Genomic DNA, 14,535 nt, shown 5'->3' with positions numbered 1-14,535 from the left:
CTTCTATAAGAGAGACAAGCAGGTCTAAAGACAAGAGCAGGGCCAGTGCACAAGGGACTAAATAAAGATTCTGGAAAAGAGTGGCCAATAAGGTGAGCATGCCGGGGAGTGCAGAGCTACTGGGCGTTTTTTGTCCACAATCAATGTCATAGGCCTTAACTGTGTCCCATGACTGTTAGGTGTTTTCCGTTGCTCTCCCAGTTCCTTTCCTATGGCTCGAACACTTGGCAAAGGAGAAGTTGGGTTCGGGGGGAGGCGAACTCACATCTATCAGGTGCACCCTGTGTGCCAGGCCCCATGCCAGGTGCTTCACCTAGGGCTCACTTGATTAACCCCTCACGGTAACCCTCTGAGAGAGACTCTCGTTTTCACAGAAGTGAAAACGAGTCTGCATGAGTCTTCAGCCTGCACACTCGCCTGCGTCATGCCGGTGCTCACCGTGGCCTAGCTGCCCATAACAGGCTGACCTCCCTCTTTGGGGAGGTAAAGGCTCATCATTACCTTGAGGGATTGCTTTTGGCTCCATCCTTGATTAACCTGCCATCCTTCCTTCTGCCCCAGGGCTCTTGGTTAGAGGGTTAGATGTAAAATTTTTTTAAAAGTTACCTCCATGCTAATGAATCGCCAGGTGCATCTACCCCCTCCTTAGTATTGCTTTTATCCACACCTACCTTTCCTCTTCTCATGCCTCATAGTGACCATTCTAAATCTGTGCCCCCTGTTTCACTGCTGTGTCCTTTGAGAAAGCAACCTTGCCTGCTTTACAGAGATCAAGGCCATTGGGAAGATCTCCTTCACCTTGCTGTTGCTCGTCTAAAGACTGCCTGGACCCTCAGCATTCCCTTTGTGCTTAGCAAATACCCAACCTGGGCTGCTAATTCCAGCACTTTTCCTCCCTCTTAATTCCTCCTGTCCAGCTTCTTGATCCTCAAAGTAGTCTTGGAACCTACCTGCTAAGTGGTTAAAGTACCAAAAGACTTTGAGACTTCTCAGAAGAAAAAGCATGAACAAACTGAAGGTAGACCACCTTTCCCCACTGACCACCTCCCAGTGGTGGCCAAGTCCATGGGCAGTAGAGACAGAGCTGGCCTCTGATGCCTAGTGGCTCAGGCTAGTCAGGCGGGAATCCTCTAGCTTTGTCAGGCATATGTCCTAAGTCAGCAAGGGGTCTGGAAGCCAGTGGCACATGGAGAACAGGCCAAGTCAGAGCCCAGTGTCTGCACTGGGACTGTGGATAAGAACGCAGAGGGCAGGTGTGGCCCCAGCCCATTGGTGCCTGGCCCATCAGGGTGCAGGGACCAGTAACTGTGGGGCTGGGTGGAGGTCTGAGCTCCAGGGCACTGAGGCCCATAAGGGTCACCTTGATTTCTCAGCCCAGTCTCTGGTCTTGGTAGGAAGGTGCCTTGTTAGACAGACGGTCCTGGGGGAAGACAACCGGAGCTGTGTGTGGGCCAGTTGAGGGGGGCTGGCTCACAGGGAGAGTGGCTGCGAGGCCAGGGGCCTGCTTCTGCCGGCCAGGACTGCCGTGCAGCCCTCGGTCCAAATGGCACCAGCAGAGAGGAGAGCAGGTGCGTCAGCTCAGTGCCCTCTCAGCCCCGAACTGCCACTCACACCCCGTTTCCCGTCTACACTGGAGAAGGGGATTTACAAAACAAGGTATGGGTGGGAGTTGTTCTTCTTAGACACCATTGTCATTGGTGAGGATGGACAATTTCCTTCTAGCACACCTGGGTGGTTCCCATGGTGCCCGCGGCAGACCCCAGTACCAGACGTTGGTGCTTAGAGTATCAATTAAGGGGGGTGGGGAGACCTAAGCAGTTTCATTGGCTGCCACCCCATCCACCCAGGTCTCTGCTCTGTTGCCAAGTGTTTCCTTAAGTCCACATCTCCGTGCCAGAGGCAGCTCATAGCTTCCCGCAAACTCTCAGGGTTCTTGCTGCCAGAAGTGGGACCATCATCTACCACGTTACCCAGGCTCATGGCTCGCTCTCTCCTTTACTCCCACCCCTGGGCAAGGAGTCCGGCATGTGCCTGCTTGACATCACATAGACTCATGCCATCCCTTCCTCTTGACCCCAGCAGAACTAGGCCCTCTACTCCCTGGAAGCTCTGTGTTTTCTGGGTGGTGGCCCTTTCAGCCTGTCGTGATGACTTGTGTGTCTCTCCCCACTCACCTGTGAGCACCTAGTTACTGTGGCCGTGGGCATCTGCACGGTGCCTAAGTATCTATGGGGCAGAAAAGGGAGAGCCCAGTAGAGCTACTAGCAAGTGCAATTCACAGTTGAGTAGCTATGAAGTCCGGGGATTGCAGTTATTTTTCAAAATTGCCATAAAAGGCCAAAATGTTCTTGAGGCTACAAAGGAGTCTGGTTTGGAGTGGGAGGTGAAGGAGTAAGGTTTGGTATAGGGTGTGAGGGAGAGTTTAGGTGGCCGTGTTAGCATCGTAAGTGTGGTGTGTGCTTGTGGGGGTGGGGCTGGCACCTGTAGCGTGTGTAAGAGGGGACGGGTCTGCATGCATGCCTGTCTCTGCTGTGGCCAGGCCCTGTGCCTCAGTGTTGGCACACAAGTGTGGCCCCCCAGTGGGGCACTATGGAGCTGCTGGGGGGTTGTTCAAGCTGCAAGACAGCCCCGTTGATGGGACAGGTCTCAGGAAAAATGCCATGTCTTTTGGTTCCTGCGCAGAAAGTGGGTGGTCACCCCTGGGGGCCACCTGCTGCTCGCCCTCTGCATGCTTCCTTCTTTCTGGGTCGCTCTGGTGAGGAGCTTTGTGTCTGAGAGCTGACTGACCCTGAGTGCTTTTTCTCCTTTCTCTTCCTTCCTACAGTCAGTTCTGAATGTGATCAGTGAGCTGCAGGAGCAGATGTGTAGGCTGCAGCTGGACATCCACAGGCAGATCCAAGAGCGCCTCTTACTCAGTAGGGGCTACCCAGAGGAGGTGGCGCCCGGTGACGGCGCGGCCGAGCCCCCGCCCTGCAGCCAGGATTGTGCCTGTTGGGAGGGGTCACCTGTAGGAACCACACTTAAGTATATCAGAGCATGTGGGGGTGGGAGGGCATTTCACGGATGGAGGGGCTGGGGTTTCTCCTAACCACAAGTGCGTGCAGTGGCTTAACATGGCTTTGTTGTTACCTCTGGGCTGAGCTCTGTGACCCTCACTGAGCAGGGTCTGAGCAGGTGAGGCCAACCCTCGGACAGGTGGTGGCACTCGTCTTCCTTGGCTGGGAATGAGGTGTGTCAGATGCCCTGAGGGATGGGGCATTCGTGCAAAAGGAAACCTCTCGAGTCTCCTTCCCAGGTGTGATTCAGATACCAGTTCTCCTCCTGGGCTGGGAGATTGATTAAAGTTCCAATTTTTTAAAGATTTTGTTTATTTGAGAGTGAGAGAGAGAGAGAGCACAAGCAGGGCTTGGGTAGGGGGAGAGTCAGAGGGAGAAGCAGGTCCCCTGCTGAGCAGGGAGCCTGATACAGGGCTCGAACCTAGGACCCTGGGATCATGACTTGAGCTGAAGGCAAATGCTTAACTGACTAAGCCACCCAGGATTTTTTTTTTAAGAAAATATAGCATCATGAAAGAATCCTTTCAAGTTTATTTTTAAAGAAGTTGATCCGCAGTGAGAAAATAGAACACAAGTTTCCATTTGCTATGACAGTGAGGTCATGATCTGAATGTCTAGGAAAAATTTCCCACTTAATCACATTAGAGGGCTTTCACAACCTCTGGGCCCTCTGGGGTGTATCTGACTGATGTCCTGGACTTGGCCCCTCACACTGGTGAGACTGGGTCCCGTGTACCCTGGCTGGGCCTGGTGATAGAAGCTGCATGGAGATCACCTGTGCCCCCAAGGCCTGCTGTCGAAGAGGACTTGAAAGCCTGAGGGAAGGTCAACGTCACAGTAGCCATGAGTACTGCAGAGGGTCTGCCTCGGCTCTGTGGGAAGTTACCACGATCCATACTCAACTGTGGAACATGTGGAAACTCTACCCAGACTCAGGCATTAGGGGAGGAGCTTGGGGGCAAGGGGATTGAGGTTGGGGGGAGATTTCCTCCTACATTAAATAAAATGATAAGAGGGAAAAAAAATGAGAGTCCAGATATAAGTGTGCATTTGGATAGGGAAGTGCTGAGAAGGTTCTGGGCCTGCCCCATGTTGAGTGGGTCACCCCAGAAAGATGTCTAAAAGAGGCTAAAATTTGCACTAGTGTTTATAGCCGCTGATGGGCAGCAGACAACCTAGAAAGAGGAGGATGTGCCGAAGAGGTCACCAGAGCCTGGCCGCATCGTGCTCTGTGTCCCCTGGAGGCGGCCTCTCAGGCAGGGCCAGAAATGTGCTCCCCAAACCATCCTGGATCAGCTGCAAGTCCCACCAGGCCTTAAAGTCTAATGCTGCAGGTCATGGGTGCAATGATTTTAGCTTGGAAGACATTTTTTTAAAAGGGCATCAACAAATGTTTTCCTTAGCTGTAAGAAAATCTTGATGAATTACCCTACAAAATTCAAGGGTAAGCAGTGTAACTTTTAGGCGGATGGTCTCAGCTCTAGGCCAGTTAAATGCTGAACTGAATTTCACATGTTCGTTCATCAGGAAGTAATGCATACTTACTGTGTGTCAGAAAGGAGCAACACAGACTTGGAGTTAGCCAACTCCTCAAGGAGTTCACAGCTTCGGGGGAGAACTAGCCCTTAGCAAGCCTACCAGTAAATGTCTGATTGCAAATGATGTAGGAGAGTTCCAGGGTGCCCCGTGGGAGTGTAGCCAGGGGGCCTGATGAAGTGTGGAGGCCTGAAGGATCGGCGGGGATTAACCCAGCAGACAGCTCCAGACAAGAGGGAGCCGTGTGTATGAAGGCCCACGTCGAAAGGGGAACTAAAAAGTAGCCAGTGTGGCTGGTGCGTCACCGGGGGGAGGGTAATTCAGGCTGGGCAGTGCTGGCAAGAGCTTATGAGTTTTGAAGAGCAGGGGAATGCCAGGATCAGAGGTGTGCTTTCATCGTATTGTTCCCCTGGGTGCTATGGGGGTTAGGGGCTCCAAGAAGGACAAGATGACAGAGGAGCAGGCCCTGGAGAGACTGCCTGGGCTGTGGACAAGAGCTGCTAGGTCAGAGTTGGGGAGAAAGGAGAGATTCCTTTCCCTGGAGGTAGAATTAGCAAGGCTTGGGGATGCATTAATCAGTGAGGGAGAGCAAGGTACCAAGAATGGGCCCCAGGTTTCTGGCACAGGCGGGTAGGTGTATGGAGATGCCATTTAGTGGCACGGGAATGTCTACAAGGGGGAATTAAGTGTTCCATCTGGGCCACGACCGTCGTGAGATGCCTGCGTGGAGGTGTTAAGTAGGGAGTCTCTGGAAATCTGGAGTTCAGAAAGTCTGGAAGTGATGACTTTCAGGCTAACTTTTCTGATAGGAACCAGTCAGCAGGACCAATTGTCCGTTAAAGGAGCCTTGGTTTGGGACAAGGGTGCTTAGCAGTGTCATCTTTGCTAAAGGAGTAGTTTGGAGAGCAAGGGCCCTGTAGTCAGAAGAAACAGACCTGATTCACCACGGGCAGGTTGTTCAACGATCCCTTCCTCATTCAGCAACCTTCAGTTGCTCCCTACTGACCAAAGAATGGCATCCAAGCTCCTTATAGCCTCATCCAGAGCCTTCCCAGTAGGGCCTCACCTTATCTCTCTGGCCTCACTTCCCACTGCATGCCACCCGTCCTCTGCCCCAGTCCAACAGCCCATCTCCCTTTCTGCCTCCTGCGTCTGCCTTCTGCTGGGATGCCTTCTCCCTCCCTCCTTTCTTCAAGTGGACCCACTCCCCTGCCCTGGAATGCTCAGACTGGCTCTATATTTGGCATTTGGCCTCTTAGTGTTTTCTGTCCTGTTGGTTATCCCTTCCTCTCTGGAGCCTTCCAGGGTCACACGCCCCCCTTCCAGGTTCCTCGACCTCCCAGCACAGAGAGATGCTCCCACCTAGCCTGCTTCCTGCTACTTTGTGCGAAGCTGCCTCATTTTTGCATCTTTGTTGCTCTTGCTCACACATCCTACCTGTCCTGGCCCCCACACCCTTGTGCATGATCTGGGCGCACCCTGCAGAGGACATGGATGTCAGAAAGGGGCAGGCAGAGCAGGTTCTAAAAATAAGAACGTTTTCTCTTCCTGTGCCTGAAATTCCCTGGCTTCTGTTTTCAAATGGCCCAGACAGCTTTTCCTGAAACAGGACTATGGTTCAAGATTCGAGCTGCAGTGCGGAGCATGACGCAGGTGCTCCTGCCCTTGGCATCCTCTGCATGAACCTAACCAGGGTTGTAGGTCCAGGGACTGTCGTGCTCTGTCACCATCAGAACTCTGTTTTTCTCCCTCATCCTTCTAGGAGTTACTGCAAGAGCTCAAGCACCTCAAAATCAAGGTGGAAGAGTTGGAGAATGAACGGAATCAGTATGAGTGGAAGCTGAAGGCCACTAAGGTACGAGGTGGTTCTGATGCTTTCGGAGAGTCGCTGAGGTCCACTGGGGAGGGTCTGTGTTCAAGCTCGGGGTTTGCCGAAGCCTGAGCTGGAAACACGCAGATTGACCCTACTGTGCACACACAGACAGCTTTGATCCAGAAGGCTCTTCACATAGGGAGAGCCCCCTGGGATTAGGCACTGCTGGAGTAGCTGAGTCTCCTTCCTCTTGCTGTGCTCCATAGCACCCCTAGGCTGGTGTGGGACCAGGAAGGGGCTGTGAGCAAGTGAGAAGTCTTAAGGCAGATGAACGCCAATGTTATACTGGCTGCATAATTTTAAAAGTAGCAGTCCCCTTAACACTGTTTTTAAGTAATGTTTTTAAAGTAGACATGCTTTATTTTTAGCCTTGAATGCGTATTTTATATATATATAAATATACTTTAACTATTGTTTTAACTAAGTCATGTTTCTATTGAACTGGGGAGCCAGGCTGCCCTGGGGGGTGGGGGGAAGAAACAGCCCTAGAGAAGCATTCCTGGGCGAGGGAGCCTCTGAACGCACATCTAGTATTTCACTAAGGTCTCTGCAGCGCCACCCAGAGGTGTTACCAGATTTTCATGTTTACTTCTTACTAGAGTTTTAAAAAATCCTTAAGAATATTCTTCACTTCTAGTTTGTAATTTTATTTTTTTCTGTAAGTTAACTTTTAATGACCATAAAAACAGTACTCATTATAGGGGATTTATAAGTCATAAAAAATGAATAAAGATCACTTCTTCCCTCCCACCCCCGCCCCAGGAGCTACCATTTTTAGTATTTCCTTCTAGGAATTTCTCTTTGTGTCATGCTGTTAAAATTCTGAACATGATACTGAGATGTCTGCATAACCTGTTGTACAGAATGATTTTCTTCACCATTGTACGGATGAGGAAGCTGAGGCACAGAGCAGCTGAGTAACTTTCCCAAGATCTTACCAAGTCAGCACCAAACCCGCTTATCTACAGCCCTATTTTTATCTAAGGGTATCCTCGTATGTACGGTGCTTCCATTACTGTTCCAGGAGCAGTGGTTTTCTCAAGGAGCTCAGAACTTTCCGTCACAGGGTTCCACTCAAGCGAGTCCTGTCTCCGAGAAGCCTCCGAAGTTGTACACACCGCCCATTAGGAAACCAGATAACTCTTCTTAGATCGCCAAAGCTCTTTGCCTTGACATATAGACCTTTGAGATACGACAGGTTATTTAGTAACTCCCAGGTGTGGGGCACCTCCCGCGTGCCGGAACGCATCAAGCCTTTACCCGCTTTTTCTCGTTTTATCCATAAAATAAGCTAGTGAGGTCTATGAGTTTACTATCCTCATTTTAGTGGTAAGAAAACCAAGGCTCAGAGTGGCCATGATGAGGTTCCAATCTGGATCTGTGTCATTCCAAAAACCATGCTCTTTTCCCTATAAAATCCTGATTCCCTATGGTAAAAACCTGTACTCTTCTTGAAAGTTCTCTTCAGTTATCTGTGTAAAGCTTGTCAGTCCCTGCAGGCCATTCATTTTCCAGTGCAGCAGCAGCAGGGCATGCTCCCTGGGCTTAACGAGGCCGAGGATTTGCAGAGAGCTGGGGCACCCCTCTGCCTGGCGCTAGTTTGCATGCCTTTGCCTTGGATCTCTTGCCACACAGCTGCGGCCTCAGCGGCCATGGCAGGAGCATCCTTTGCCCTCGTAGTCAGGTAGAGAGCCTGTGGGCTGTTGTGGACTAGACTCCCCAGCTATGGGGACACCTGTCATTTCTGGCCCGTTCTGTGGAAATTGACACATGGGAGGTTGGGCCCAGGCACTTAATCTGTAGGGTTTTAAGTGATGACCTCCCCCAGAGGCAGGCCTCTGAGAGAAGAGACCTCCTTGTGCCAGGTGCTGGGTTCTGCTTCTGTGGGCCCACATCACTGACGTTCACCCTGGGTCCCACAGACAAGCACTGGGCATCTGGGCATCCAGATTCCTAACAGAGACCAGCTCTCACTCTGACTGCAAAGGAAGAGGAAAATGGTTGTGGGAGGTACAAGAAGGATTAGGAAACTGTCTTCTAAGAATAGTATGGTCCTTGTAGGAATGAGAGGAGTTTGGGACTGCAGGTCTCAAGGCTGAGGTTTTCAGAAGCCACTGAGCCCGTTAGTGGTCAGCCATGGGCAGCGAGGCCCTCAGTGAGCTGTGGAAAGCTGCCGCGTGGCTGTGGGTCTCAGAAAGCCTTTTGACGTAGCGGGGCTTGGCTCCCTGGCCTCTGTGGGTCGGTACCACCGAGCAGAGGGGCAGTGCTCCATAGGACACTTTGGAGTAAGGAGATCCTACCTCCTTCTCCTTGTTCTTTACATGGTCATCTCTTTCCCATTTGGGGGATATCGGGGAAGGTTTATTCAGGGACCCTGAAGTGGGCTCAGGGAGCCCCTGCCCCCTATTAGTGGCCCCCATGTGTGCTAGTAACTCTGAAGCATGCAGGCCGCAGTGGGTAGCAGCCGGCTTCGGAGCAGGTGGGGTTTGCATCCTGGGCACTGGTCCTGGTGTCTACCCAGAAGCAACATGCAGGGATATTGCTTCTTCCCGTGGTTTCCTGTGAGGAGTGGGTGAGGTTTGATGTAAGAAATCAGCGAGCACAGGGGCAGAGTGGGCGCTCCGTCAGAGTGTCCTGAAACCGAACGCAAGGCCTGTTGGGCAGAGGGGCCACCAACAGGCTCAACAGGCTCAGGGCTCGTCTGGTTACTTGAAATTGTTCGAGGTTAACTCCGGCCTATGTAGGGAAGGACGGCCCACTGCGTAACCTTGAGGCATGATGGGGGATGTGGCTGGGCTCCCCCACAGGAAGGGATAGCCAGAGGACAGGGCTCTGCTGTGTGTTGACAGGCTCCGGAGTTAGTCCTCACCCCCTTTCTTTGGTTGGATACTCAGAGAACTAGCTGGTTATCCACAAGGAAAGGAATACGATGAGAGGAGCCACAGTATCTCCTTGATTGGAGCATCTAGTGTCTACCAAGCATTAGGCTAAGTTGTCCGTGACCATTATCTTACTTAATCTTCACCACAGCCCTATGAGGTAAATGCTATTTTCCCCATTTAATAGATGAGGCAAGACTCGGAAAGGTTAACTTGCCTAAGATTATCCAACCAGGAAATGAGAGAATCCGAGTTTGGCTCCAAAGCCATTGTGCCCCGTGGGATGGGACCAACACAGTTCTGATCTTCTCATGAGTATGAGAAGGCGTGGACAATCACACCTACTGTTATGTGTGAAATTTAACCTGCTCTGCTTAGTAGAGATGTGGGAACCACCCACTACAACAGTCCATGTACGTCTGTGTATGAATGTATGCATGCGGGTTTGTGGCTGTACTTACATGCTTTATTTGCAACAGTGTATCTGCTCAGCATATCTAGTATTTCACTAAGAAATGAAATGGGCATGAGGGTGAGCATGCGCAGGTGCCTGGAGGCTGGGCAGGGGCCCTGCCTATGCATGACGGGTGGGATAGTACTTGCAGGAGGAACTCTTGGCTTACTCTTTGTCTACCAGTAGTGGTTTGATTTCCACTATCCTTCCTGTATGGGCTGGGAAAATGAAAGATGTGTGCACTTGTCACAGTGGTGTACATACATGCTATTAAATGAATCTCTCGGGAGAAGGAAGACCACAGCCAGAAAGAGAATATCCATCAGCAGCCCTCCCATTGCACACCATCCCAGCTTGTCAGGCCTCCGGGGTGATTGGGACTCAGAGGGCAGGGAAGGGGAAGAGCCTGGTCAGGTAGGAGGATGCAGGTGACCAGCCCGAGCTGTGGGCAGGGCCAGATTGACCAGGAAGAGTGAGTGCCTTGGGCAGAGCTCCCTGTTGTGGGGAGGGCAGTAAGCGCCTCCCACTGCCCATCCCTGACACCTCTGCTCCTGACTTCCCGCAGGTTCTAGGACCCATTGGTCCTGGGCTGTGAATGACTTGAGGTCTCCATCACAGTCTGGTAGTCCCTCTGAGCTCCCGGGGATCTCTGTTGCTCTTTCAGGCTGAGGTCGCCCAGCTGCAAGAGCAGGTGGCCCTGAAGGATGCAGAAATTGAGCGTCTGCACAGCCAGCTCTCCCGGACTGCAGCCCTCCACAGTGACCATGCAGAGAAAGGTAACCGGCTAGGCTATGATAGGATGTGCTTGCCCCTGGGCCCCAAGCATGTGTGTCCATGAGTGCATATGTGTATGCCTGTGTGGGTAGGCATGCTGATGTGCACTTGTGTCCTGTGTGTGTGTAAACATGTCCTAGTGAACAGATGCACATGGGTGTGTGTGCGCATGCGTGTGCATGAACGGGCCTATAAAGCACAGCTCTGTTGTAGACTCATTGCCATGAACTTCTCACGTGTAGTCTGGTCACTGAGCTTTGTGCAGCTACCTCTGGAGCTCTTCTTTCACTTGGTTGAAAGGACTTGTTTTGTGTCATCCCCACAGGGGAGGCTTTAGTGATTCACTCACTTAATGGATGTCCGCCTGATACTCATACAAGGCCCTGAGGTCACAGAAACAAAGCAGTTATTTTTCATCCTTTAGATCTCAACTTCAGTGCTATCCCTCAGAAAGACCTATTCTGGCCACCCTACCTCAACGAGGTGGCCCTCCCCCCCAGTCCTATTTTTCTCTAACTTGGCATTCTTCTTATTTCCGTCCTAGCACTTAACATGTATCAGGGCTGCATTGGGGGAAGTCTCTTGGTGTAGCCTGTTGTCCTCACTGTGGGGCCAGGCCTGTGTCTATTCTCTTTAAGACCAGATCCCACAGAGCTTCACACAGCATTCAGCCGTGGTAGGCTCCTAAGAAATACTGAGTAAATGAAAGGATGGTGAATTGACCTTGATAAGTTAAAGTCTGCTGATTAAAAAGGGGAGGATGAATCTTCAAATCCTCTTATTTACACCTGTTTAATATCTACAGCTCTTCACCTGGTGTACAAAATGATCACACACCTTCCGACTTCTCCTCCTAACCCCAGGCTACAGAGCAATGCTGGAGGAGGTTCTGTAGCCCTGGAGATTGGCCCCACTGCCAGGTCCCCAGTCAGCCTTAGCGCTGCTTCGCTTAGGTCCCTGGCTGGGGTGGGGAAGCCATGCAGCCCTGAAGGAATGACTCAGGCTAGAGAAGGAAATTAGTGGCCCATATGTTCATCCCTCCTCCAGCCTTCCTCAGTGTCTTCCGAAGCCTTTGAGCGCGTCCCCTACCTGCCAAGGCTCAAGGTGGAGCCTGGGGCCCCCTAAGATAGCCTAGCCTCTCTGTGGTGCTTAACCTGAACAGAATGCTTTCTGTGCCCTGACTCTAGGCCAGGCAGCCTTCCCCTGCCACCCTATGCTTCTCTACAGTCCAGGCCTTCTAGTCCATCATCAGATAACTCTTGGAGCTGGTCCTTTGAATATTTGCTGCTCAAGTTGGGTTCTGCCCAAAGCACTGAGGTTTGCCAGTCTTCACATGGAGCTTACCACCCTCCTCCCACAAATGGGAGAGCTGCAGAGCTGATCTTGAGCTGCCAAGAGCCTAAGATAGTGAGCAGGCACTCTGTACTTTGCTCTGAAAATGAATCCCTATGCCTATTTACACAAAGTCCATAAATTTACCCTTCCTATTCTTGTTGTAAGTGGGATGCCTGTACTTTGGTTCCTTTGTCTCCTGCGCTTTGCTTGCAGTAATCAGTTTAGGAATGGGGATAGGTCCTTGTTTTGAAACTCCAGCTATGTGACAATCCCTAGGCCTAAATATTTAGAATGACCTCCAGCTCCTTTAGGCACTGGCCTTTGGCCCTGCAGACCAGTTGGGGAAGAAATCAAGAGTCCCTGTTTGGCCCGGAGTGAGAGCAGGCCATGGGTTGTCCACCACAGATGGACACAGGTACCTTGGCCCACAGGGAAATTCTATACGTTTATGAAATAAGATAGTTTTCCTTAACTGTAGAGTTTGTTTTAATATATTTATAGATGTGTCTAAACATTTGTTAGTCAGTTCTGACTATACCCTTTTAAATTAAACCAAGTACCCAGCTCTTTTACATAATCATTCTTTTCTCATCTTCATTCAGCTGTAGACTTTTTTTTTTTCTTCTTATTTTAAATTCACCTTTGCTACAATCCATGGGACTGTATTTCTCCAAAACTAGTTGGCAGCCCAGGTGCATGCCCACTCAAGTAATCAGTGATAAATGTCTGTATTCTTCAGAGATGTTGATTTTGAAAGATTTTGGGGTTCTTCTGTGTCACCTTTGAGTAAATGGTATTTTGATTTTTCCCCACTAATGTCTATAAAGAGAAGATAAAATACTAAGCTCATTCATTCGTTTAGCAGTCCAACAAATGTTTAATGAGACTGACGATTGCTGGACATCATCACAGGCTCTTAAAGAAGTAAAAGAGCCCGTGTGCGATTTATTCACAAGGAAAGTGTCAGCAGCTTAGCATGTAGGGATGGCTATCTGTGTTTACATAATTCTCCCTATACCTAAATTCTTTTAGACCAAGAAATTCAACGTCTGAAAATGGGGATGGAAACTTTGCTTGTTGCCAATGAGGATAAGGTAAGGGCAGCCCTGTTCTTCCTCTGCTGACATCTCCAGCTGTTCGGTCCCTACTGGTCTCTGATATTCTGGGCAGGGCCGTGCCCAACAGGCCACTGACCCAGGGCTGTGTCAGGAGAATGGCTTCTGCCTCTTAGAGACTGAGCCTCAGCCACCTGTTTTTGGCCTTGATGCCTGGGAACCTGCCTAAGTGAAATCTCCCAGAGGCAGATTAAAGTCGTACCTGTTCGTGCTGGTGTGGGGAAAAAAAATACCACCACGGTTATTGCCAACATCATAACTGCTGTTTAGACTCCTGGAAAAACTTGACAACAGTGCACCAGTCTCCTATGTGCACAGTCTGGTGGTAGACTCATCACGGAGACACTAGGCAGCATGTGATGTGCTTAACCTCCTGCCTTCTGTCCTTCACATCTGATTCCTGCATAATCCTAGAGTAGCCTTTTCTTTAACTAGAGAGCACCTACCTGGGACAAACATCAGCTCTGAGGATCACAGCCCTGCATCTTATAGATGAGACTGAGATTCAGTGTACTTGAGGAGTTTTGTCCAAGGTCAGGTAACAGTAGGTATTGGAGCCAGGGTTCACCCCCTAGGCTGTCTAATGCCAAAATCTGTGTGGCCTCCCAAGCCCCCAGACCTTGGCTGAAAGAAATGATCTCCTCTGGGAATTCTATCTGTCTCGAAAGGAATCTCAGACTCCCCAGGAACAGGTGAGGGTACTGGATACACACGCCAGCTTTATTTTAATCTTTCTTTGTGTGTAACTCCAGAGGACAATAGTTGAACCGGGAGACAGATTTCTAAGGCTACCTCAGGAGGGTAGGGAGATAGTGAGCTTCCTGATCCAGAAATGTGTTCCTTAGGTTCCATGTAGCATCTCTTCTCAGTGTGGGCCCCACATGAAATCCTCGGAAGAGCCAGCAGTGGTGTTCACGTATAGTGTGTTCTCACTGTGACAGGACCGTCGGATAGAGGAGCTCACAGGGCTGCTAAACCAGTACCGACAGGTGAAGGAGATGATGATGGCAACTCAAGGTGAGGGCAAGGAGGGTTCTGCCGTTTTCTCCCAGAGGTATTCCATTGACTGCATTAAACCCAGGGGCATTTCACCAGAAGGTTCTTCATCTTCATGTGGAGAAGATCCTCTGCTGGAGAATGGAGCTGGTTAGACTGTCCTGGATGGAGGGAAATTGGTAGCTGTTGATTTCTAGAAACTATGTCTGATGATAGTCCCGAGCTCCCAGGGACTAAGCAGATCATCAAGAAAATAAAGCCATCCGTGCGAGCTCTTGGGAATCCCCATGCTTGGATTCCCAGTATACCCCTTAGGGGCAGTGAATGCAGTCAAACCTCGACCAAAAATCAGTTCCATACCCTCATGGGGGATTAGAGCTTGTCCACTTCCTGAAGAATCTAAAAGCTCCCCCAGCAGATTCTCAGGGACTCAGGGAGCCTTGCTTGACTCCCTGGGTGCCGGGGTTCCTCAGGAAGGCACAGGGCAGGGAGAGCTGTCCGTGTTTCATATTGGCAG

General features: G+C 50.7%; 1 protein-coding gene across 8 annotated transcripts in view; it reads left to right on the top strand.

Moving 5' to 3' along the window:
- The window catches only part of PPFIBP2 (PPFIB scaffold protein 2), a 145,114-nt gene that overhangs the window by 104,875 nt on the left and 25,704 nt on the right, over positions 1 to 14,535 (top strand). For 6 of the 8 annotated variants that reach the window (XR_014138704.1, XM_081798652.1, XM_081798653.1 and 3 more), the window contains 5 exons: positions 2,825 to 3,007; positions 6,355 to 6,447; positions 10,463 to 10,574; positions 12,940 to 13,001; positions 13,964 to 14,039. Coding sequence is in view for 7 of the 8 variants with exons in the window: in XM_081798652.1 (XP_081654778.1) it covers positions 2,825 to 3,007; positions 6,355 to 6,447; positions 10,463 to 10,574; positions 12,940 to 13,001; positions 13,964 to 14,039 (526 nt within the window). In the remaining variant the exon portion in view is untranslated. The remainder of the gene's footprint in view (positions 1 to 2,824; positions 3,008 to 6,354; positions 6,448 to 10,462; positions 10,575 to 12,939; positions 13,002 to 13,963; positions 14,040 to 14,535) is intronic. The other 2 variants (XM_081798656.1, XM_081798657.1) reach the window with 1 other exon arrangement.

The sequence above is a fragment of the Leptonychotes weddellii genome, chromosome 11 (genome assembly GCF_054177405.1).
Source record: "Leptonychotes weddellii isolate Sample4059 chromosome 11, ASM5417740v2, whole genome shotgun sequence".
NCBI classification, from domain to species: Eukaryota; Metazoa; Chordata; class Mammalia; order Carnivora; family Phocidae; genus Leptonychotes; species Leptonychotes weddellii.
The sequence above is the reverse complement of the archived record's forward strand: the minus strand, read 5'-3'. Positions and strand labels throughout refer to the sequence as shown.